This window comes from Eptatretus burgeri, chromosome 15 (genome assembly GCF_056783735.1).
Source record: "Eptatretus burgeri isolate ZD-2024b chromosome 15, Ebu_testis_v1, whole genome shotgun sequence".
NCBI classification, from domain to species: domain Eukaryota; kingdom Metazoa; phylum Chordata; class Myxini; order Myxiniformes; family Myxinidae; genus Eptatretus; species Eptatretus burgeri.
The window spans coordinates 59,064,905-59,091,232 of NC_140975.1; the positions used below are offsets into that span (position 1 = coordinate 59,064,905).

The 26,328-nt window shown below is 43.5% G+C and overlaps 1 protein-coding gene across 2 annotated transcripts in view; it reads right to left on the reverse strand.

Moving 5' to 3' along the window:
* The window catches only part of LOC147012278 (protein kinase C epsilon type-like), a 341,866-nt gene that overhangs the window by 217,315 nt on the left and 98,223 nt on the right, over nt 1-26,328 (reverse strand). For both annotated transcript variants that reach the window (XM_085856184.1, XM_085856185.1), the window contains 3 exons: nt 3,569-3,731; nt 2,156-2,190; nt 1,991-2,073 (listed from right to left, as the gene is read on the reverse strand). In XM_085856184.1, coding sequence (XP_085712310.1) covers nt 1,991-2,073; nt 2,156-2,190; nt 3,569-3,731 — 281 coding nt within the window. The remainder of the gene's footprint in view (nt 1-1,990; nt 2,074-2,155; nt 2,191-3,568; nt 3,732-26,328) is intronic.

Here is a 26,328-nt window from a genome sequence, read left to right on the forward strand (position 1 = left end):
TCAAAACTTCAGCGCTGGATGTTGTTTGATCCGATGCTCCGTGTCGAGCCATGCCTGGAAATTGTCACATGCCGTCCGAGACTCAAACAAAGCAAAAATGTCATCAACATACCGATAGTATACAATGGGGGAATCGACCCCTTTCCGACCAGTAAGTTTCTGCAATTTTTAACATCGTCAAAAATACTGAATCGATGGCAATTTTTAACATCATCAAAAATACTGAATGGATGGCAATATATTAAAAACTTGTGCACGAATGTACCATTGACGGAGATGATTGAGATATGCGCACATTTGCTGTATCAACACCGATATGGAACAACCGATGATCTTGGAACATGTCTTCGTGGAATTAACGAAAACAGCAACAAGGGAGGTGGAATTCAGTTTTAACATCATTATGTATGTTGAAACGGACGGTGTGGCACGGGTTCTCCATTCCGCACAGCTCTTGCAAATATATTTGTGGGCTATCATGAAATGCAGAAACTTGCTGGTCGGCAAGGGGTCAAAAATACTGAATGGATGGGAATTTTTAACATCATCAAAAATACTGAATGGATGACAATTCTTCACGTCGTCAAAAATACTTAATGGATGGCAATTTTTAACATCTTCAAAAATACTGAATGGATGCCAAATTTTAATGTCATCAGAAATACTGAATGGATGGCAATTCTTAACGTCGTCAAAAATACTGAATGGACGGAAATTTTTAACATCGTCAAAAATACTGAATGGATGGCAATTTTTAACATCTTCACAAACACTGAATGGATGCCAAATTTTAATGTCATCAAAAATTCCGAATGGATGGTGATTTTTTATGCAGTCAAAAATACTGAATGGATGTCAAATTTTAACATTGTCAAAAATACTGAATGGATGGCAATTTTTAACATTGTCAAAAATACTGAATGGATGGCAATTTTTAACATTGTCAAAAATACTGAATGGATGGCAATTCTTAACGTCGTCAAAAATACTGAATGGATGGCAATTTAAGAGAAAAATTAATTCTGGAATGCTTGTAAATTTAATCGAGAACACCATTTTCTTTGCTATCCCATAAGAATGCAACGATAATACAGAGACGGAGATAATCAGACAGAAACCGATTGACAAGTCAAGGAGATTGCCACCGGTCAGTATCATGAAGCATCACTAAAAAGACAGTTCATGATGGCTACAAGGGATTGCAAAAAACAAAAACACAACTTTTCAAAAGAAAACATGAATCATTTGCCAGTCTTGGATGATGGTTTCAAATGATTTTTCTCCCTTTAGCAAGACAATCCTTTGACACAAGACTCATAGAATCAACACTGGCATAATGTGACAAATGGGAGTCAAACCTTATACATTCATATATACATAGATACAATTACTTTCACTCTCTACAGAGATATGGTGAGGGTAACATTGGTTTGTCAATACCATAATCAATCCAAAAGAAAAGTGTGCAATTACATTACAAGTAAGTCGAGGACAATTTTGGCCTTCAACTTTCTCAGCTAAACAAATTTAACTAGCCTGATGAAAGATAAAAGGAGAAATAGAAAGTAAAAGAGAATAGTTGGAAGTATTAAAACAGAGCAGTACCGCACAGCCAATGCCCATCTCATTGCACAGCACATACAAAGATAACAATTTGATTTAGCAGAAAAGATGAACAACAAACAGAGAAATTCTATATTGATGGATCGTTTTCTCCGTCGACAAATAATGAGAGGGCTAGGAGGCAATCTTTTGCAGACACTTTCACCAGGAGATGAATTATTGTAATCTAAAGCAGGATATGAGAACCATTGTACAACTGTCAAAAGCACAAAATTAAATCAACCATTAAATTTGCATCACAATTTGGCATTAGAAGTGTTCGGCTGATGACTTTTGTGCTGACATGCAATGATATGTTTTGGACTGCATTACAAGTGCTCCAATTACGTCTGATGGTTTACAATGAAAAAATAGCCCTACTCCTTACCTCATCCACAGTCTCCTTCTTCATACCTGGGCATTTGGTGATTATTTGCTGGTGGCATCTTTTGTGTACTACACACGTGCACACTGTGGAACACAGCAAAATAAATGAGCATACAAAAAGGAATTATATCAGAAGCGATAAATATATTAATCAGTGATCATTTACCTTGGCACTGGTAACCTTGCTTTCCCAAAACACCCCTGGAAATAGAAAATTAATTTTAGTAAGCATTTTCATTGTCACTTATGATAATTGTCAGCCATCATGATATGGATTATGTGTGAATATAACCATAACATGGATTGTGAACAGGATATGGAATAAAATGATTGTTAGAAAGGAAAAGTAGCAATCGAGAATTTTATTTCTAGCGATTTCAAACTATAATTCATTGGATTCCAAATGAGGATACAGACTGTATGCCAGTAGTTTATTTCTAACTTAAAAAATGATAGAATAAAAAAGGTATTGGAAAAAAACAACTCTTTCTGCATCTGTTAAGATGGAGTTCAAATGTCAATCTAATCATGGTTTCTTAATGGCATCAAATCACTGGCATGCACGGTCCACCATTGATTTTGGCAATCTCAACTATTGCCATTTCTTTTATTGGTTTATTTTTAAAAATCTGACAATGTTCACTGCATTTCATAATCAATATGGATGAATTAGGACATTTTGCTTATTCGGCATCAATCGGACCATTGAATTATTTGGAATAATGGGACAATTGACTTATTGGGAATTAGTAGGATATTTGTCACAATGTTTACGGAAAAGTGCAGTGTGCTTCAATCTACTGTACTTTTTGGCCTTCAAAGGACTGTGACAGCAATTCTTGGGGTTTAAATCTGCAGGAAGCTGATCCAGAGATTGATACTACAAGTGTAGAGCAAGCTCAGGCAAAGCTATACTGCTGGGCTCGTGAGATATAACAATGTTAAAGTTTTCACTTTCAGATATAGGCAGCGGGATAGTCGAAAAGTTTGTGGTTTGCTGCTTGTGGTGACGATATAATTGTGTGATGAAACACCAAATTATTCCACAATCTTTTCCAACGAATTTCCTGTTCAATGGAAGCATTATTTAGAGAGATATAGGAAAACTTCATGCTGAAATGTTCATGAGCCAAGAGAAAATGTGACAAATGAACAATGGACTCGCTTTCACAAGATCCCACAAATGACCAAAATCTCCACTCGTAAGTCTATAGGAGCACAGTTAAAAAAAAACAGAGACATATGACAGATGCTAAAATCACCAATTAAGCGAGACATGCTCACAAACCGTGTGCTTTGTTTTATATCTGTCAATTATAATGCATCCTGGCTGCACTCATGATATCAAGTATCATGACACTCATGACACTGAATCCTTTTTTCACACTCAAAGGCATACCAATGATTTGCTCTTTCAAAGCAAAAGTCGAGAAAAGGTAAACTGCCAGTAACATTGTCATTTTTACATCTTGTGAAATGATCGTGCTGTTTCGTTTGCTGAGATTGACAGCTCGGCCTGCAATAGTCACAAGTCCGAGCGAGTCACTTTCCTGGATTATACAATTATTGCAAGGCATACCAGATAAAATCTCGACAGTGTGAGCAATACGTAGGCTGCCTCAGGTACGTGGCCATTAACTTGTGCCCATTGACTTGGTGCACCCTCCTGCGCACAGCACCCTGCCGCTTGCGTGGTAGTACACGTTCTTTGAACACGCGACCATCTTCTACATCCTTGAGACCTATGTGAAGCAAAGGGTGAAAAGTACAATGGACTCTTAGAAATACATTTATGGTATGGCTTTCTTGTTGAGTAAAGCAAGTTCATATTAAAGAGTTTGCGAGAACAAAACCAGTGGTCATAGAATGATGAAAATGGAACCAAAGCTGCCGAACAAAGAAATAAAAGGAACTATAACACAAAGGAGGCCCTTTGGTACATTATGTCGATGCAACATCAACACCACATTAATTAATTGTATCAGTTTATCAACTCTTTGGGGATATTGGCAGGAGAGAGAGGTTTGGGGGGCGGGGGAGAACGGTGAGACAAGCACAGGAAAATCACAATGGTGATATATACAGTACCATCCAAGAGTGCATAACCACATGACTCAAGCAGTTTCCCAGAAGACTGCAAGCTTTGACAGTGCAGTGAGCATGAGGGCTCGCCAAGCAAGATTTTCACGTGGGTTCCTACCACTGGTGTGATATCACCCGGACCCCACAGGGGTCTGGCAGCGTTATGGGGGGACCTCAGTCGGTGAGGGTACCACCTGAGTGGTATTCTTTGGCTAGTGGGGTTGCCGGACCCGGGGGGGGGGGAGGTGAGATGTCCGGGGGACCAAGGTGGTTCCTCCCAGACATCTGTAAGGGCGTGACAAGAGTAGCCACAATTTAATGGGTTCTCTGTTTGGGAGGAGAGCTCTGGGTTTAATCAGCATGTTAAAATGAGAACAATGGCTGCGACAGATGATGCTGGTATTGAAAGAACTCCCCAATGATTACTTGGATGAGGCAATATTACCTTTCCTCATTGGCACAACATGCCATGCATTGCTTTGCTGGTATGCAGGTGAGTTGGGGAATTGGTGTGGGGGACGAGCAAGACTGACCATGAGGGGCAGCACATGGACAGAGTGGAAGGGGTAAAATGTGATTATATGGGTTACGTGTATTGAGGATATAAATAATTTTCACTGATGATTGTGTTTATGTTCTGAATGCCGTTTAATGTGTACGTAGGTCATGTCAGGAAGGAACACACAAGTAGCATGTACTGCATTTGTAGGTAAAAATGGATGGCAGCTGTGGAGGGAACACTGTGTGTACAGTTTGTGGGTGGGGAAGTTGTGCGTGTGTGCTGGTGGATGAGGCTATTAGGGAGAGTGAAGACTGGGGCCCCTCACCATGCCTTGCCCCCCGGGTAGCCCCACGTGTGACTAGGATGGAGAACCCACCTGAAGGAGGGTCGGATCGGTCGATCATGGGGTGGGAAGACCCATGGTGACCACGGAAGGTATTGAATTACCATTGCCTTGCCAGGATTGATTATGATGAATGAAATGCTATTGTTGTGCTTTGTTTGATAATGCAATGTTCCACTCGGGCATGTGAGACTTGATATGTGTTATTGAGGGCAGATTGGTACGTATGTTTTAAAGTAGCAAATACCACCCATCGCTTCGCTGACAGGAATATCAAGAGACGGGGGAGAGAAAAAGGGGGGAGAGAGAGAAGGGTGAGAGAGAGGGGGGTAATGGACAGAGAGAGGGAGAGAGGGAGAGAGATCGGAGAGAGAGGTATGGGTGAGAGATAGATGTAAGTGGGGAGAGGAGGGGAGGTGATAGAGATGAGAGAGGGAGAGAGGAGTGGTGGGGAGAGGGGAGAGAGCAAGGGAGGAGGAAAACGAGAGAAAGAGAGAGAGAGAGAGAGAGAGAGAGAGAGAGAGAGAGAGAGAGAGAGAGAGAGAGAGAGAGAGAGAGAGAGAGAGAGAGAGACAGGTTGGTGAGAGCAAATAAGTCCTGTCGCTTCAATAAGAAGATAAGAGCAAATGAGACCAAAGCTGATCTTGCCATGATATTTAACACCCCGGGTTTCCTTGACTGGTCGAGAGTTAAACATGACCATCACCACTGCGCCTCAACACAGAGCACCATTTCCTGTGTGTTGTGTATTTTACAACGATGGCTCTGCTTCACACAGGAATGAAAGGTTTCATACACTTGAACCGTGTCCTCATGAACCACAATGTATGGACAGTCAACTGAAGTACAACATAATGACTGGGAGATCACAAGTACGGGAGGGCAGAATGCCGTCATTGTTGCTGTGTTTGCTTCTTGCTGTTGAGGAGTTTCTGTTGCCCTGGAATTTTGAAATTCCTTGTTTTTTTTTCTCTTCTATCTTCCTTCTTTATCTTCCTGTCCTGCGTTTCCTCTTTTTGAATTTTCCTTGATCTTCTATCTGCCTCTCCTTCTTCCTTTCTTCTTTCGTATCTTTTTCATTGTTCTTCTTCTGTCTTCCTTCTTCCTCCTTCTTTGTTTTTTTTTCTGTCTTTCTTCTCTTTCTGCCTTCTCCTTCAGCACTGAGTATTTCACATCACATTTTTCTACATTTTATCACAGTATTTTATTATTTTTTTTTAATCTTTGTAGAGCTTCAGGATAGACAATGTTGCATGTTTTTCCATATGGTACCAAGACTCCCTCAGAACCCCAACTCTCTGTCCTCCCTTCCCCCTGCTCATAAAAGCAAAAAGCCATTCTTACATGGCTCATTACATATTTAATATCGTGTCACCACAATCACCGAGTTTGACGTTGTATTGCTTTGAACCTCCTTATCATTACTTGTCAATAAATGGCTATCTCAGTATTCTTGTGTATTTTGTGCCACTGACGATGAATAAAAGCATTTTTAACCAGGTTTGGGAAAAAAAAAATTAAAATAAAACCCGCTTTCGATTCCTACCAACCAGTGTTTCATCGCCTCTAACTTACCATGCGTCATGTTGAAATCTTCCCCTGAGGGATGAATTAATTGATATGGCTGAAATTAGTCGTGGTAGCGATATTTATCTTCATCACCATGTAATGAATCTGGGGTGTGTTCAGTGACCAAGTTTCTTGGAGAGCACTCACCACGTGGCTTAAGCACTCAAGCAAGTACGCCATTAGAAACCGTTGATAAGGAACGGCTGGATTGGCAAGCACTAGCTTGCTGCTTGGTAACTGAACCCACCCCTGGACATCTCAACAGCATACAGTACATACAAAACACCGACAAAAGGACTTTTTTTTTTAATTTAAAGACTTCAAATATTAATCATGACTATTTTCATTGTAATGAAAACGAACCTTGGTCAGTTTTAAAATGTACATAAACTCAGAAGTGATGTTGAGTGTACGAAGGTGAATGTGCACATTTCAAACAACTTAAAATGTACATGTACATAACTTCGAAAAGAAGAAGTTTTAAAAATCTCTCTCAGGAATTTCCCCGGTGGCTTCCCAATTAATTAATAAAGTATGCAGACATTTCACTACAAGCCTATTTTCATCGCCTCTAATATTTATTTACTTCACATAATATGTGAATTACATATCTATCAGTTTGTTTATAAATCCTGCACTCGCACACTATTTGGCCTTGAAAAGACGAGGGAAAACCAAAAAGTTTTTAAAAATTAAACACTTCACTATTTTCTTTCCTCTGCATAATGAGAAGGCACCTTCATTTGGAGGTGTTGTATATTAGACCACTGCATTGATCATTGCGAACAAAACATGTGTACCCTCGTTTCCTCTGCATGCGTTGTAATCAAAATGTACCTTGGTTTCCTCAAAAACGGTACCTTATTTTAATGATAGAAGACACGTTGTTCAGTCTTCAAATACACACCGAAGGCCTGTGCAGCCTGTTCGAAGGTCGAAGCATATTTGAGCAGGCTCAAACAAAATGGTGCCTTCTGCAATGTGAAAGCGAGTTCAGCATTTGGAAAGGCTTGTTTTGTTTTATTTTCCTGAGGAGCACCCTGTTAATTATCTTCAAAAGTGGTGTTTAAATTTACTCAAATACCCAGTTTTCATTCATGCACTCCTTTGGAGTTCTTTTAGTAGGCATGCAAAGTTTCAGTCCGTTCAGTATCATGGTTTTGGAGTTATGGAGGAGACACATACACACTGACAAACAAGCACAAACACACACACACACACACACACACACACACACACACACACACACACACACACACACACACACACACACACACACACACACACACACACAGACTTTTAATATTCAAGAATGGGTATTTTTGGCTCAGTTGTCAACTGGAATTTAGTGGGTATGGATTGGTTCAGTGAAGTTGTGCTTGAAGGTCGGCCTGCCTATGTTTTGCATTAGTTTTTTCCATCTTCTCTCCTTGCCCAAAGGACACCAGGAAAATTATTACGTGATTGAAGAATTATTGTTGATAAAATAATTGTTCATTTTGGGAGGACGAGAGCATTAATAATTAAATGCAAGATGGCTGTGGCTCGCCTCCAAAGGTCAGGTGAGGTATGGGAGCATGTGCGAGAGCAGCGCGTCGCTGCGTCCACTTTCCGCCGGTACTCCAGGGGCCTCCGTCTGGTCACCCCCCCCCCCCCAGGCAGATGCCGAGCCAATCCCCATCTCCATGAGATGCAGATCAACCTGCTGCAACCACGAGGCACATGGTCGGCCCATTGGCCTCCTCCACTCACGAGACTCCCTCGCTGAGAGAAACTGGTGAGCAGGATTAGCGTCAGGGAAAACGAGCCACATGTCCATACAGCCGCAGCTGACGCTCACGGACTATGCAGGTAACAAATCTCATTTGAGTCTCTCTCAGCAACCACTCATTGGACACAAAGTCCGACCAGTGATAGCCAAGGATTCTCTGAAGAGACCTGGTACCAAAGGAATTAAGTCTACGTTTCTGATCGTTGGTCAGAGTCCAAGTCTCACATCCATAGAGCAAGACTGGAAGCACCAAGGACCTGAAGACTCGGACTTTCGTCCTTCCGCACAGGTAACGGCAGCACCACACCCCATTATCTAGTGAATCCATGACTCCCCAGGCTTGACCCAGACATCTATTGACCACTGACTCACAGCCAGCAGAGACATGAATATCACTGCCAAGGTAAGTGAATCTCTCCATGACCTCTACATCCTCACCACAAACAGGCACAGACAGGCCAGCAGCATCCAAGATGTCATTGAAAGCCTGGATCTTAGTTTTGACCCAGGAAACCCATAATCCCAGCGGCTCCGACTCCCCATTCAACACCTCGAGGGCCTGCAAAAGGATATCTAAAGTCTCCACAAGGATGACTGCATCATCTGCGAAATCAAGGTCAGAGATCTTGACATTCCCAATTGATGCACCACAGCTTGATCTCTCCAACATCCTCCCAATAATCCAGTCCATACAACTGCTGAAAAGTGTGGGGGCCAGTACACACCCCTGATGAACTCCAGTAACAACTGGAAATAAGTCAGAGATGGTACCACCAGATCTCACAGCACTCTCAGTACCAGAGTATAGTTCAGACATCAGATCAATCAGTTTTGGTGGCACCCCCCGAAGACCAAGAATCCTTGAGAAGGCATCCCGATTCACTGAATCAAATGCTTTACAGAGCTCAACATAGGCTGCAAGCAGCCCCTGCCAAAACTCTCGTCTGCATTCGGTGAGGACCCGAAGAGCAAGGATACAGTCAATCGTTGACCTCTTTGGTGTAAAGCCTGACTGCTCTGGACGCTGGTGCTCAAGCAGATGGTGGCGAACCCTATCAATAATTATATATCCGAGCAAAGACCTTGCCTGGCACTGAGAGCAGCGTCACCCCTCGGTAGTTGTTGCAGTCTTGGCGATCACCCTTCCCTTTCCAGAGAGGGACAACAAGGCCCCTCTTCCAGTCAGTTGGGATGATGTCTGTGTTCCAGGCAGAGCACAGAACCTACTCTATGCAACGACATGAGTACAGCATTTCCACCAGCCTTGAGAAGTTCAGCTTGGATGCCACAGATCCCTGGAGCTTTACCCCTTTTCAACCGGTTCACCGCAGCCTGTGTTTTCACAAGCGAAGGTGGACCACAGTTGATTGGAGGGTCAGCAACAGGGATTGTAACACCCTTGACGTCCAACTCGACAGCTGGGGGATCAGCCTGGTACAACCGCTCAAAGTAACCAGCCCAGCGGGCCTTCACTTCGGACTCCTCTGTCAAGAGCCCACCACCCTCTGCTCTAACTGCAGTACACCGAGGAATGGGCTTGGATGAACGCAATGCGCGAATTCCCCTGTAAGCAAGACGAGAATCACTTCACCACAGAATCACCTTATAATTCCAGATTCCTCGCACATAGGCCTCCTTGTCCACCCTTAGTACACGTACAGTTTTACGCCTCAGCTCCCTGAACAGCTCAGCTCTACCATTCAACCTGGCCCTGCAACTCTGGTCAATGGTATCCAGTGTCCCTTGAGAGACAAAACTCTTCTTTGCCCTACGGTGAGTTCCAAGACATCCACCGGCAACGTCAACGACGGTGGTCTTGAAGGCACTCCACAACTCTTCAGTACCTACCAAAGCACCCAGACTCCCCAAATCTCTGCTGAGCTTGTTTGCAAACTCCTAAAACTCTCTCTAATTTAGTTGATACCATAATCAGGTGCGAATCCGCTTGTGTTCAGGCACGCGCGTTTGTGTGTGTGTGTGTGTGTGTGTGTGTGTGTGTGTGTGTGTGTGTGTGTGTGTGTGTGTGTGCGTGCGTGCGTGCGTGCGTGCGTGCGTGCGTGCGTGCGTGCGTGCGTGCGTGCGTGCGTGCGTGCGTAGTGTGTACATTTCATTTCTCAGCTGAGCTCATCCTCAAAATGCACTACCAATTTGACTCATCCAACATGTCATCCCAGTGTTTCACAGGCAGGGTACTTCATCAATGTGTGTGCCATCCCTCAGATGGACGTTAATCTGAGTGTCCCATCTGTCAGCATTCCTTGGTGGACGTTGAATATCCCACGGTGTCCTTCGTGAAGAGTGGGAGAGCTATCGCCAGCACCCTGAACAAATTGCAAATTCTTGCTGCAACTACTGCTGGGAAAGCAATGGCAAACCACCCAGTATAGCCCATGCCAATAAACTGGTTCGGCAGCTCTTTAACAGAGAATGGACCATCAGAATCGGTATATTATGTACATGTGTATCTATATGTATGTGTAAATGTGTATGTGCTTGTGTGTGCATGTTTGGATAGTGGAAACATAGTTACATAGAAGGGGGAATGGAGATCCATAGCCAGAATGTATTAAGAATTTAGCTTGGTCCATGTGCTTCAGTAGGTTAGATTTACACTTATATCAGGGATCTGTCAGAGATAAGTTGTGTGTAATATGTGCACCAACACAGGTAGTGATTGTAATCTTCGAGCAGAGTAGGTGAAGGAGTACTTTGTAAAACCTTATGTTCAGGCGAGGCCGGGTGAAGGACTTGTGGCACCTGGAACTAAGATGGACAACAACACAGGAAGGGGGCTGTGTTGCGTGGAAAGGGGGGAGGGGCGGAGAGTAACAATAACTACAATGTGACAAGAATGGAATATTCATTTTCCAAATTTTTTCAAATCAGGATAGCCTTTTGCAAATGACTTTCTCTGATCCAACTCACTGTATTTTATTTGTCCATATCATTCATACAGAAGTTGCAGGGATATTCTGAGGTTATTCTGTGAAAGGCTCATAAGCCTTAGTGTGTGTGTGTGTGTGTGTGTGTGTGTGTGTGTGTGTGTGTGTGTGTGTGTGTGTGTGTGTGTGTGTGTGTGTGTGTGTGTGTGTGTGTGTGTGTGTGTGTGTGTGTACGAGCGTGCGCGTGTCTACCGTGTTCTCCCACCGCCATTGTTTGACATCATAATTTTGGATTATTTAGTTTAATTTCAAATATCATAACAATTCTCCTGCCCCTGCCCTTGTCACAGATTTTTGCAGATTGGTGCTGTGAATGAAGAAGTAAAGGATTCAGTTCACGATATCTTGATCCACATTTTGGAGTTCACAAGTTATAAAATAGACCAACAACAGGAGAATTTAAGAGAAATGAAAACAATTAGAGTAGTTCAAGTTGGTAAATTAATCACAAAGGAAAAGGAAAACTTGAAAATGAAGCAAAGCAAAGACAAACTGTAAAACAACGGAATGTGGTGATCAATTCTTCATCCCAAAGCCAACCCTTCTACTTTCAGGTTGCAGCATCCCCTCTCTTCCTCCTCCTTTGTATGCAGCACAAGGATGCGGGTAGCATCATTGGCTGAGGGTGCAGCTAAGCCGCTGATGCAATACCTCTATTACCAGTACACTGGTACTCATTTTGCCAACCTCGGAAGGATGATAGGTTGAATCAACTCCACCTGGTGTTAATTCAACGGCAGACAGTGGCTCAAATTCAGGACCATAAGATCCCAAGCCAGCCTCCCTAACCACTAAGCCAACACCAGGCTTCCCTCCTTTCATCTCCTTTCTTTCTTTCCTGTTCCTTCTTTCCCGTCATTTAAAATTTAAAAAAAGAAAGAAAAAAAAAAATGAAGAATATATTCTCCAAAGCGGAGGGCTTCGTTGAGTAAATATAAAATACTAATATTAATTTGCATTGATCGCAAAACATAATTCAATAATTAAGTCAATAACAATAACTACTGTAGTAGAACCTGTTACCAACTGTCGTATATGTGAGTACTACTCTCATATACTAGAGTTCTAATTGGAGCATTTTTGCCTGGGGTAATAATATATACGAAGCATGCCTACCTATTGCTTCACCGATGGGTTGAATCAAAAGACAACTTGTTGTACTTCACAAACATTCTTTTCGGTTTACTCTATCATTTGCCCAGGGTCATCTTCCATCTGCTTGGAAGTCAGCCAACATCACTTTTGTCAGCCAATGTTGCTGCTTAAATAGAGTGCTGGCAAAAATCACTGGCACTTCACTGTGAAGCTCAGTGTTGGGAGCTTTGGTTTGAACTTCCACATAAAATAAATGGAATTAAAGTAAATGAGTAATCAGAGATTGCATACCCTTGCCAGAAATGCTTTTGTATGGTGTATTTTGTGTGGCATTTGTGCACTGGTATGTTACATAATTAATAAGAGACATAATTAGAACTGCCACTTTATAACTGCTGGCAGTGATGGCCGGGTATCAAGATGTCCCGCTTTGATGCAACCCCACTTTGATCGGACATCTGACCCTGACCTATGACGTTTATTTAATATTATTCATTATTCCAAAGCTACAGAAGACCAAATAGGTACAGTCCTGCATTGGAGTAATCAGAAGGAACCCAAACAAGAAAAAAAGCAAAGATGGGGTCATCAGGAGGATCTTGGATAGGATTTGCATTTCAGCTGCTACTCCTCTACCCTCAATAGTGGGGCAACTTAGCTAAATATAGCATAACAATTGTGCATTTTGTGAGGAAATCACCAAATTTGGAACACCAGTAACCTAACATATTATGAACAGATTTGGATATTGGGCCATCTCAAATTCAGCCACTGATGGCTGTGGAAGCCATTTTCCACTGCCATCAAAAATTTTGAGATGGCCCAATATCCAAATCTGTTCATAATATTGTTACTGGCCGGGGGTCAGCCGCCAACTGACCACTCTGAACGGAACCGCAAGTCGAGTTGGCTCGACCGATCGCCCGGAATATAGATCACCGCCCGGATAACTCCGAGCGACGGGTCCTTGTACAAGAACCGAAATACGCCAATCGGCAGATCACGTGGGGTAGGGTCGATTGCCAATCTTCAATGAACCTAAATACCCACGTGATCCAACTACCGGGGTATTCCACCCTCGACGGAACTCGTACGGAACAAACCGCCGAGGCAAGCTTGTCCGTGCGCGATTCCGAGTGGCGTAATCGCCAAGAACCGTCGGTCCAAATGTCCCCCTATTACGGCAAACCAATGGCTTTCGAACTCCCAACACACGAAATGTTCAGTCAATGAGGGAATGTACGCAACGAGCAGGTTTACATTCACACAAGGACATTTATTATAATGAAACACATATGCAATAAAATAAGGCAAAACACGTATGCAATTATACAAGCAACAAAAGCACGACAAAAGAACTACAACCGTCTACTTATTATGTACAGTCATTTACACTTAACAGCAGTTCCTACTTATTAGACGGGCCCACGGACACATGGACACACGTACGCGCGCGCGCACACGCACACACACACGCGCGCGCACACACACACACACACACACACACACACACACACACACACACACACACACACACACACACACACACACACACACACACACGAAATGGTGGCTGAGGCCTTTAATCACGAGCTCCAGCTCGGAGGACAGGTGAGCTGAAACTCAGAGCTTGACTCGAACCTTTCCACCTTGTGTGGTCTTCAACTTGTCCGGACCCGGGCTACAGCGAGAGCGAGCTGGATCCAATCGCCACGATCCTTCCCGAGATTCCCCGAATCCTCTCGCTCTTCTCAACACGTGCCGGTGAGACAAAGTGCCGATCCTTCCTGTCGATCGTCGCTTCCCCGAGGATCCAACTCCAAGAAGAGGCCGATGCATCGAACCAAGCCGGGAAACAAAATGGAGAACGAAAAGCTCCACGAACAAAGAGGAAGAGGAAGAAGAGGAAGAAGAGGAAGAAGAGGAAGAGGCCTCCACTTGCAGCTCGAGCCGAACTGGCTCAAGTTCCTTCCAAAACAAAGCAGCAGCCGAAGCTCACTGAGCCAGCCGAAGCAAAAAGCTTCTTAAGGCCTCAAGCCAAGCAAGCCAAGCAGGACCCGATGGCCTGCTGAACGACTGCTCTCTCCGAAGGAAAAAAGCTTACTCCTCCCACGGGACTCAGCACACGAACTCTGCACACGGGACTCAGAACGGGACTCTTCACGAACTCTGCCACGGGACTCCCACCATGAACTCTTTACACGGGACTTTCACGAACTCAACCCACGAACTCAGCCCTACCACGGGACTCCCACCACGAACCAGAAAAGGATCTCCGCTTTATCCTTCCCACCCCCTCCCCCTCACCCGGCGTGACTCATGCCCTCGTGATCCACCCCCCCCCCGCTCAACCATGGGTGGGAGGGAGTTGTTGACGTCACGGGATGGCAGGGTTCTTCTTCCTCTTTGCAGAAGAGGGGGAGGGACGTCTCCATTGTTCCCTCCCTAACTATTAAATCCATCCGCAGCACATCTAATCGATCTCTGAACATTTAAACAATGAAAGGTGAGCTATCTGGGGAACATGCACTTATCGACATAGCCGACTAAGGGAACCTGTATGTTACGTGCAATTGAATTCCAAATTCGTAACACCATAATAGGCTGATAGGCACTCGTGTGCCAAATTTGGTGCTTTCCTCACAAAATGCACAATTGTTATGCTAAGTTGCCCCACTAAAACCCATCCACGAACAGCCAAGTGAGCCTTATTCAAAAAATAAAAAATATATCAAAAAAATACAAAAATAACCCATATCAAAAAATTAAATAATTCTGCTTGCCAGACCATGTGTCCAATCAAGTTGAAATCTAAAACCTTTATTACACATCACCATTAGATCATAAATGTGAAGTTTCATGTCGATTGATGAAGCGGTTCGAGAGAAAACATTATTTAATATTTTTCTTCAATCCAACATGACTGCCAAACCATGTGACCTATCAATCATTCCTTAACAAACTTGTACAGCAATGGCTTGGAGAACACTTGTGTGAAGTTTTCCCTCAATTTGTCCAACCATTCTGGAGAAGATTTTTTCTAGGTTTGAGGGTAAATCCAATATGGCTGCCAAACCATGTGACCAATGACATCATATATGTGAACTTTTTGTTCCTCATGGACAGGCGGTCATATGTGCAAATTTTCACCTCGATCTGTTCAGCCACTTCAGAGAAGAAGATTTTTGAAGGTTTTAAAAAAAACAATATGGCTGCAGAGTCACATGACCGATGACATCATGAATTTTTTTTTTCTGTGGACCATTTTATCCCGAGATGACCCTCAAAAAATTTCATACTCATCGGAATTGTCGTTCTATATATGCAATTATGATGTCATATATATATATATATATATATATATATATATATATATATATATATATATATATATATATATATCAGTTAAAGCCAGATGTTTTAGCCAGGAAGCATTGGTTGTGGTATTTGTGGATAAGCATTAGTAAATGCCTATAAATGAACGATTAAAATTGACGGTTACATGTAAGAAATTTGTTGCAGCACGAATCGATGAATTGTAAACTGCTTGAAGTAATGAGCTAATTTTGACTGTGAATGGCAGGATTGTACCGTAAACTGCCTGATGAGATTCATGAAGATGCTGGAACATTCTAAGACAAGACTTCCAGTATAGACGAGAATTGTATTTGTTGGAAGGCATGGGATCATTCTGTGCTACGATATAAACCCGCGAGAGGGAGGTGTAGAGAGACGGGCAACATGACGAGATGTGCGTTTCAATCATCCCCGTGATTGAGTTAACTCTGACAAGTGAACGAGGTGTTAATGTCCAGAGCAGTTGTTGATGTGTGGAGCCAAATATAATGAAGTTGATTAAAACTCATTAAGATTGTGTATCGCGAAATAATTCCTTTGAGCTCTTCAATCATCTTGAACGGGCCAGCGTAGGAAAGAGAACAACGTTATGTGAGTCGATCGTTGGACAGCCCGACGGATGCTGCAAGGACATTGAGTGAGAAGGACGTGACAGAACTCAATCATTCGACAGCCCTGGAGGACAAGGTGAACACTCGTGAGTTGAGCCGGCAGAACAGGGACACTGGGCAGAAACAACTCAACACGGGAATTGGAGTTGGACATTGTATGTAGCGGTAAACTTCCTATCTGTTTATTTGAAATACAAGTTTCAAAAACATTACGCTGTTGTGTGGTCACTGTAACATCACTCAGAAGTCACAGACCCCCAACTAACAAAGATCCATTTGATTGATGGCTGACCTGTATAATCATTCATACTCATGAAGCGCCAACCTTGGATTGCAGTCGTTAGAGAACGAGCTGGGTTCCGCACAGCAAACAACATACGTACACTAAAGGGAAGGAAACCCAAAGGTGTATACCCAACTATGTGAATATATATATATATATATATATATATATATATATATATATATATATGTATGTATTGATAGCCTCTGACCCCGAAACCGTATCAATACAGTCAGACACTGACATTCATGGGTTTTACGTTCATGAAAAATGCTGCAAATGTCGAATCCACAAATGTCAAGGCATTGTTTCAATGGGAAAAAGGGGGATAGGTTCCTCGAGGTTCATGATCCATTAGGCATTAGGGCAAAACAAAAAGCCCATGAAAAACATTGAATACACCTGTGGAAAACCACGAATACATGAAGCACAGGGCCACAAATGTAGAAGCACATCATATTTTATGAACTTTGAAAATGCGGGATCTGCGAATGGAATGTCGGGGTCCGATCGATCGTACATACATATTCAAATTTTATCGTATAGATTTCCTTTTGTGTACTCCTCCCATCTCCTTGTGAACTGTAAAGGGTTCCTGCTGTCATAGAATAATAAATGTTACTGCAATTGAGGTCCCGGCTTGAGGTCCCGCTTCTTCTTAAATTCTGGAAACGGGCTTTCAAAACAGGCAAGTAAATGTGATTAAAGGAACGAATTTATGGTCCAAGTAAATGGATGATTAGCTTTCCACCCAAGTGAATGGATCATTACCTTTCCAACAGTACCATTTGTACGATTGGATGACAGTAGAAACTGTTTAGAATGAAGTGCTACGGACAGAGAAACTCGGCTCCATTTAGATGTAGAAGATAATGGTCGTTTAATGAATGGCACAAGGTAAGATCAAGTTGGACACTTTGTTCGATTTAATGTCAAGCTCTTATGTGGAAAAGCATTAATATTGTCAAAGGCCCATGAAAAGGAACCAGCATTGTTCTGAAACCTTGAAAAACCAAACAATTTTCCTTTTTAAAAATCTTTTTATTAATACTTACACTTGTTGTGGTGGCATGATTTCATGCTTTCAACTGGCTATGATCAACGGTGCATCACCACTACAACCGAGTATGGGGACACCACCGATGCAATGGCCCGATAACCAATTCACTTGTACTCATTTCACCAACTTCAGAAGGATGACAGGCTGAGTCAACCCCACCTGGTGTTAATTCAGCAGCTGACAGGGCTTGAACTCAGGACCCAAAGATCCCAAACCCACCAACCGAACCACAAAGATTCAGCAGCTGACATTGCTTGAACTCAGGACCCTTAGATCCCAAACCCACCACCCTTACCACTAAGGAGAGGAGAGGAGATTGGGACCATATTCTGTGTAGAGCATTGGTGCTGTTTAAGCAGTCTCCTTGGCTATTGGACACAATTCTGGACGGGTCGCGACCCCGACACAGTACACCAAGATGCTGGCATTCATTTTGCCGACCTCGGAAGGATAACAGGCCGAGTTTACCCCACCTGGTATTAATTCAACAGCTGAGCAGGATTTGAACTCAGGACCCGAGGATCCCAAGCCCACCACTCTAACCATTAAGCCAACACCAATTTTCCTACCACAAATTAATATCGAGATTGAAATGACACTTAATTCCTTTTTCAGACACGTTCAAATTTAAAATTTCCCAATTTCTTGCCATCTACATTTATATGTACTAATATATTTCAAATTAAACATCCAACAAGCTCAAATGAGCGAAGATCCTCATTCTGTTAATGATGACGTCATAAAAACGAATATGACGTCATTGTGATGTATCAGGTTTGCGATAAATTATCTGTGCTAATGCCCGGCTTGATTCACGCAAACAAAATTCAAACAGCTTGCCTAGTTTCGGAGATAATGGTATCGGCGATTTCCATTAGCGGCGGTATTATGACGTCAACTTTTTTTCTAGGAAGAATTTCCAAAATCGGAGATGGGTACTGCCTGTGCGTGGGCTTTCTGCATATACATGGCAAGTTTCACGAAGATCAGATGAAAACTCTAGGTTGTGAAACAAAAAATGTCAAAAAATAGGAATGACGTCATAAAAATTGATATGACGTCATAGTGATGTATCATATGTGCGGCAATTCATCTCTGCTAATGCCCTGTTCGATTCCCGCAAATAGAATTTAAAAAGCTTGCCTAGTTTCGGAGATAATTTTTTAGGCGATTTCCATTAGCGGAGATATTTTGACGTCATAACTTTTTTTCTAAGAGGATTTTTCAAAACAGGAGATGGTTACTGTCTGCGCAGGGTATTTTTACATGGATATGCCAAGTTTCAGGAAGTTTCGATGAAAACTGTAGGCTGTGAAACAAAAAAGTCCACAAGAATAAGCAGAAGAACAACAACGTGAGTAAGACTTAGAGATCCTCCACGAGGATCTAATAAATAAATAAATCCTTGAAGAAAATTGAACCACGAGACCAATTGCGTTCCTGGAATTTAAATGCATTCTAAAATTGTACGTCGAGGATGCTCAAGGAAAATGATTTGCATGTTCAAATCGGAGCAATATGATCATTTGATGTACGTTGCGACGATGTCGTGCCTCTGCGGCTTCATTTTCAAAGACATTATTTGTGCCCTTGGATATCTTAAACCCAAAATGAAAGAAAGCCCTTCAACTGAGGCATTGCTCACATTTCGCTGTCTTGATATGCCATTCAGTTTCTGTGCATGCTCCACAGTAAAATTCCTGATGGAGGGGGCCCAGCTGCGTTTCAGAAGGTAATCGGAGTCATTAAGGCTTTTTTTTTTTTGTTTTGTATACCTTGGTCGAGGCTCGTATGAGAGCTTACACACAACTCACAGCAAGGAGGCATGAGACAAGAGGGGCGGGAGTGGAAGGGACAAAACAGTGGGGAACAGACACATTAGGTGAACTGTGGAAGGGAGAGGGATGGGGATGGGACGGGGAACATGGCGAAGAGAAGATGGACATTTCAGGGACTTTCAGGAAGGAAAGCAGGAGAATTGAAGGAAGTGGGCTTGGGTGGATTATCGGGGGTAGAAAAGATCGAGGATTTGGATGGGGGAAGATAAGAGGTGGTGGTGAACAGCTGTTTTGAAAGCCTGGAGGGAAGAATGGGAAAGAATAGAGTGAGGAAGTTTATTCCAAAGGCGGGAAAAAAGAGGAATGAAAGAGTGAAGATGGGCAGTGATTCGTGATTTTGGTAGTTTTACCAGAAGGGGTTGTTGGCGGACCTTGAGCGCCCTGTGGAAATGTGGTGGGGACAAATCGCAGAGACAGCAGGGGGGGCAAGGCTGGAGAGGAGTCGGTAGAAGACAGAAAGACCACCGACCAACCTGCGGTGATTGAGTGAGAGGCCCAAAGACTCAGCTTCATTGCGGGAGATGCCGATGATCTTAAATGCCCTGGTTTCGACAGCGTGAAGCCGAGAAAGGTGGGGGGCAGGAGCACCATCCCAGAGGGGAGAGCAGTACTCCATCAGGCTACGGACAGAAGCTTTGTAAGTGGTCAGGAGCTCAAGAGGGCCGAGGAAGGACTTTGCACGACGGAGGATTCCCAGTCGGCGACTGGCTTTTGAGGCGAGGTTGGAAATGTGACTTTCCCAGGAAAGGTCATGGCAGATAGTGAGACCCAGAAGCTTGACAGAAAAGACTTCTTCCAGAGGATTGTTGAGAAAGTGGATGGGGGGGGTTTGTAAACGGTCCTTTCGAAGAGACATAGTGAGAGTGTGAGATTTGTCTGGATTGAAAGACATGTTCCACGTGTTGGACCAGTTTGTGATTTTATCCAGATCTGCAGTGAGCGAAGAAGCTGCTGCTTACCGGTCTGAGGGATGACAGATGGTACGGCAGAGGGTGGAGTCGTCGGCAAAGAGAAATAGAGGATTTTCCAGAGAGTCCGAGAGATCATTGATGAAAACCAGAAAAAGAACAGGGCCCAGAACGCTACCTTGAGGAACTCCAGCCTGCACAGGAAGAGGGGATGAAAGAACTCCATTTAGGGCCACACGTTGACTGCGACAGGAGAGGAAGTCTGCGAGCCATGAGTGGAGATGGCCTTGAATACCATGGGAAGAGAGTTTGGTGAGTAGGGCAGGGTGCCAGACTGTGTCAAAAGCACGTGATATGTCCAGGGATACGGCTCGGATTTCCTGTCTGGCATTGAGGACCTCCATCCATTGATGGGAGAGCAGAAGCAGCATATTCAGGGTAGAGTGACCTGGTCTGAAACCAAATTGATGATTGGAAATCAAGCCATTGGAGAAGAGGAAGGATTTCATGTCTGAAGCGATGATGGATTCCATAACCTTGCTGATGATTGGGAGAAGGCTGATTGGTCTGTAGTTGCAGGGATCTGTTTTTGCACCTTTTTTATGCAGGGCAGTGATGTTAGCAGATTTCCAAGCAGATGGCAGATGACCTTGGGCAAATGAGAGGGTGAATAGAACAGAGAGAGGGTGAGCAAGAGCAGAAGAGCAGGCTTTGAGGACACGTGGGCTGATGCCGTCTGGACCGGTTTCAGAATCTGACTCGAGGTTTGAAAGCAAGCGTTTCAGAAGGTAATCGGAGTCATTAAGGCTTGACAACCAAGGGGCTGAATGGAAGCATAGAATTGACAAGAGGGAGTTGGATAAAAAGCTTTTGATCACTTTCGGAACATTGTAGAACAGGAAGCAATGATCATCATGGGGTGATCACGCATGCCCGAGACCCTACAGAGCAGGCAGCGCTCTTTAAAACTCTCTGTCTCACCTTTACCACTACAAGAGCAGGCAGGTGTCACACACTAAGATATTGCTTCAAACAATCCATCTCTGATTAAAACTGAAATGAGTGAATTGTGTTTGTAATGCAAAAATCCTGGAAAAATGAATACACCATTTGTGGAAATATTTTCTAACAGTGGGGCCACTTTTGGACACAACAAGGAAGAGAATGACCAAGCAGGAAAAGAGAAGAGGAGGAAACAGAGTCACCTGCGAGTAAGAGGGTTGGGTTAAGTCTGGTTAATGGGGTTAGAAAAGATTGTGGATAGGGATTGTGGGTGACATGAGATGGTGGAACAGCACTTGCTTGAAGCTGGTGGATGAAAGACTGCAAGTAAACCGGTTCAGGAAGGCAGTCCCACAACCTTCCTAAGATTACAAAATCTTTCGTCTAAAGATAAGAAAGGTTTGAAACCAAAATTTAAGCAGCAACGTTTGACGTATCAGAATTATAAACCTTGTGTTATCTGCATCAGCGAGACTGAAGCGCGAGCGATGAGGCAAGACCATTGCCAATCTGGTACACAGCATTTTAGGCAGCAATTTGCATTTCAATTCAAACGACTTGCTGTTTCTACAAAAACTAGCAGGCTTGCAGAATGCTAATGCAGAGAAAATACTACTATTACCGCAACCACTTCTTCTTTCATGGGCCCCAGTGATTCCCACGAATCCCACACTCTTGTAGAGTCGGCCAACCAGCATATTTGACTCAAGTCTTTCACAAACGAGCTGGTCTGACATTTGACTGAAGGTGCAGGAATTTGTAATTTGTTCAGTGGGTTCCCAGACTCCTTGCAAACGACAAGGTGTGACATTTAATGTCCACTAACTAATACTGGCCATCCAGATACCCAACTTAACGTCCATCCAGTGGACGGCGCACACAATAATGCCTTGCCTTGCCTGCGAAACACCAGGATGAGAGTTTATAGCTGGCCCAAGATTCAAACCCAGGCTAGACAGCTCAGAGATGAGTGTGCATACATATAGAGTCTACGCTATCCTACCAGCCCGAGAGCAGGCAGAGAGAAAGATCGCAGGAATCCTTCTGTAACCAAGTTCCAAGTCAGTGCATAAGATGATCAGGGTGAGCATCTTTCAGTACGGACAGTTTGATTCAATCGACTTTCGAATAATTTGCCGGATAGCTTCATGAACTGACTGCAATGTAACTAGAATGGCACTCGGTAGAGCTCATACCTCCACCGGCTGAACAGTGTACGTTTTGTATCCCACTGATAGGCAGGATCTGCATCCTGACCAAAACCAAAATCTAATCGGATTGTTCTTGTTACCTACCCAACTCACCCCCCGAGTTTTGTGATAACCCTTCCATAACTTTTTGAAATATCGTGCGATACTGCATATCGTTTTCAGCCCTATTTCTTAATAGTGAAGAATTACTTTAGAAATTAAAAGCATTCTCATGTCCAGATCCGGATCCGGATATTCATCAAAATCGAATCAATTTGTCCTCATCACAAACCCAGCATGTTTCCCAAATTTCGTCCGAATCCATCAATAACTTTTTGAGATATCTTGCTCGCAGAGAGACAGACAAACAGACAAGCCGGTAGGTGACATGGATGGTCGCTATATAATTGCATACTAGTCATAACGTTTTTGATGGATCGGGCTGAAATTTTTTGACAAAGAGGTTGACAAGCCGGTAGGCGACGAGGGATTCGCTAGGATCGAAGTGCTGGATACGATGCTTTTCATTCTGACCGATCCACCGACGAAGATTCATTGCCAAGACGTATTGGTTCACATACAATTGTTCCTCTGCCTGGCAAGATTTTTCCTATTGCGTATTTTGCCAACTGGCACTCCTCATAAAAAATGACGGTAAATAAACACTCTATTTTTGAAGGACTAACATTTGAAAAATAATCGGTTTGCTGGTTTGTGCTGTGGAGCCTTGCGTTGCAGTCACACACACACACACACACACACACACACACACACACACACACACACACACACACACACACACACACACACACACACACACACACACACACACACACACACACACACACACGGAAAACCCGACAATAAGGGATATCTAGCATATATAGCGAATCCAATAATTGGAGGTGGTGTGTGGGTCGTGGAATCGTTTTTGGTAAATAAATAAATAATTGGAGGTGGTGTGTGGGTGGAGAATCCTAAATGTTAAATAAATAAATAATTGGAGGAGGTGTGTGGGTGGGGGAATCGTTTTCGGTAATAAATAAATAATTGGAGGTGGTGTGTGGGTTGTGGAATCGTTTACGGTAAATAAATAAATAAATAATTGAAGGTGGTGTGTGGGTCGTGGAATCGTTTTCGGGAAATAAATAAATAATTGGAGGTGGTGTGTGGGTGGGGAATCGTTTTCGGTAAATAAATAAATAATTAAAGGTGGTGTGTGGGTGGGGAATCGTTTTCGGTAAATGAATAAATTATCGGTTTTCTGGTTTGTGCTGTGAAGCCTCGCGTTGCAGACACACACACACACACACACACACACACACACACACACACACACACACACACACACACACACACACACACACACGGAAAACCCGATAAACTTCTCTCAATGCTCTTGTTTGACCACACCTCCTGAGCCACACTATTTTTCATAAGCCACCCCCACTTTTCGTCAACCACGTCCACTTTCCCGAAGCTCCGCCCACTTTCCTAAGCCCCTCATGAAAAATGACGGTAAATAGACACCCTATTTTTGAAGGACTACCATTTGAAAAATAAAACCTCAATCAAAAATCGGCTCGAGTAAAATTTTCTAAATATCTCGAAGTTTTTAATTCCGAAGTCTCGATTCTCTACTTTCAAAACTGAAGGACAAGTATTGAAAATACTGTACGCGGTTTTTCAGCCGCTGCACAGCAACGGGTGGTTGCCAGGCAACGAAATTCAAATGCGCACATTCCCAACAAATACTGCACACGTTGGCAAAGTTTAATCGAAATCGGTTCGCTGATTCGTGCTGTGGAGCCTCGCGTTGTAGACACACACACACACAGACAGATGGAAAACCCGACAATAAGGGGTATCTAGCATATATAGCGAATCCAATTATAGTGTGCATAAAAGCGCGGAAGACGATTTTTGATTTTCGAAAAAATATATATATATATAAATATTTTTCGGATTTTTTCAAAAATTTCAAAGTCCCGTTGCTCGGCAATGGTGGCGTCCATAGCAACGGTGGTGTCCATAGCAACGGTGCTCAAAAGCATACAACTACATGCTGGTATGAACCTACCAGTCAAGTTTCATCAAAATCGGTTGACTCCTCTGGCCTCCAGAGCTGTCCATTACATACAAACAAACAGACACACATACAGACAGACGGAAAACCTGAGAATAATGGTAGTCTTGCGACCACCCAATGAGAATAACGGTAGTCTAGCGACCATCCAATGAGAATAACGGTAGTCTAGCGACCACCCAATGAGAATAACGGTAGTCTTGCGACCACCCAATGAGAATAACGGTAGTCTTGCGACCACCCAATGAGAATAACGGTAGTCTTGCGACCACCAATGAGAATAATGGTAGTCTTGCGACCACCCAATGAGAATAACGGTAGTCTTGCGACCACCAATGAGAATAATGGTAGTCTTGCGACCACCCAATGAGAATAACGGTAGTCTAGCGACCACCCAATGAGAATAACGGTAGTCTAGCGACCACCCAATGAGAATAACGGTAGTCTTGCGACCACCAATGAGAATAATGGTAGTCTTGCGACCATCCAATGAGAATAACGGTAGTCTAGCGACCATCCAATGAGAATAACGGTAGTCTAGCGACCACCCAATGAGAATAACGGTAGTCTAGCGACCACCCAATGAGAATAACGGTCGTCTTGCGACCACCCAATGAGAATAACGGTAGTCTAGCGACCACCCAATGAGAATAACGGTAGTCTTGCGACCACCCAATGAGAATAACGGTAGTCTAGCGACCACCCAATGAGAATAACGGTAGTCTAGCGACCACCCAATGAGAATAACGGTAGTCTTGCGACCACCAATGAGAATAATGGTAGTCTTGCGACCATCCAATGAGAATAACGGTAGTCTAGCGACCATCCAATGAGAATAACGGTAGTCTAGCGACCACCCAATGAGAATAACGGTAGTCTAGCGACCACCCAATGAGAATAACGGTAGTCTAGCGACCACCCAATGAGAATAACGGTAGTCTAGCGACCACCCAATGAGAATAACGGTAGTCTTGCGACCACCCAATGAGAATAACGGTAGTCTTGCGACCACCCAATGAGAATAACGGTAGTCTAGCGACCACCCAATGAGAATAACGGTAGTCTAGCGACCACCCAATGAGAATAACGGTAGTCTAGCGACCACCCAATGAGAATAACGGTAGTCTAGCGACCACCCAGTGAGAATAACGGTCGTCTTGCGACCACCCAATGAGAATAACGGTAGTCTAGCGACCATCCAATGAGAATAACGGCAGTCTAGCGAGCACCCAATGAGAATAACGGTAGTCTAGCGACCACCCAATGAGAATAACGGTTGTCTAGCGACCATCCAATGAGAATAACGGTTGTCTAGCGACCACCCAATGAGAATAACGGTTGTCTAGTGACCACCCAATGAGAATAACGGTAGTCTAGCGACCACCCAATGAGAATAACGGTAGTCTTGCGACCACCAATGAGAATAATGGTAGTCTTGCGACCATCCAATGAGAATAACGGTAGTCTAGCGACCATCCAATGAGAATAACGGTAGTCTAGCGACCACCCAATGAGAATAACGGTAGTCTAGCGACCACCCAATGAGAATAACGGTCGTCTTGCGACCACCCAATGAGAATAACGGTAGTCTAGCGACCACCCAATGAGAATAACGGTAGTCTTGCGACCACCCAATGAGAATAACGGTAGTCTAGCGACCACCCAATGAGAATAACGGTAGTCTAGCGACCACCCAATGA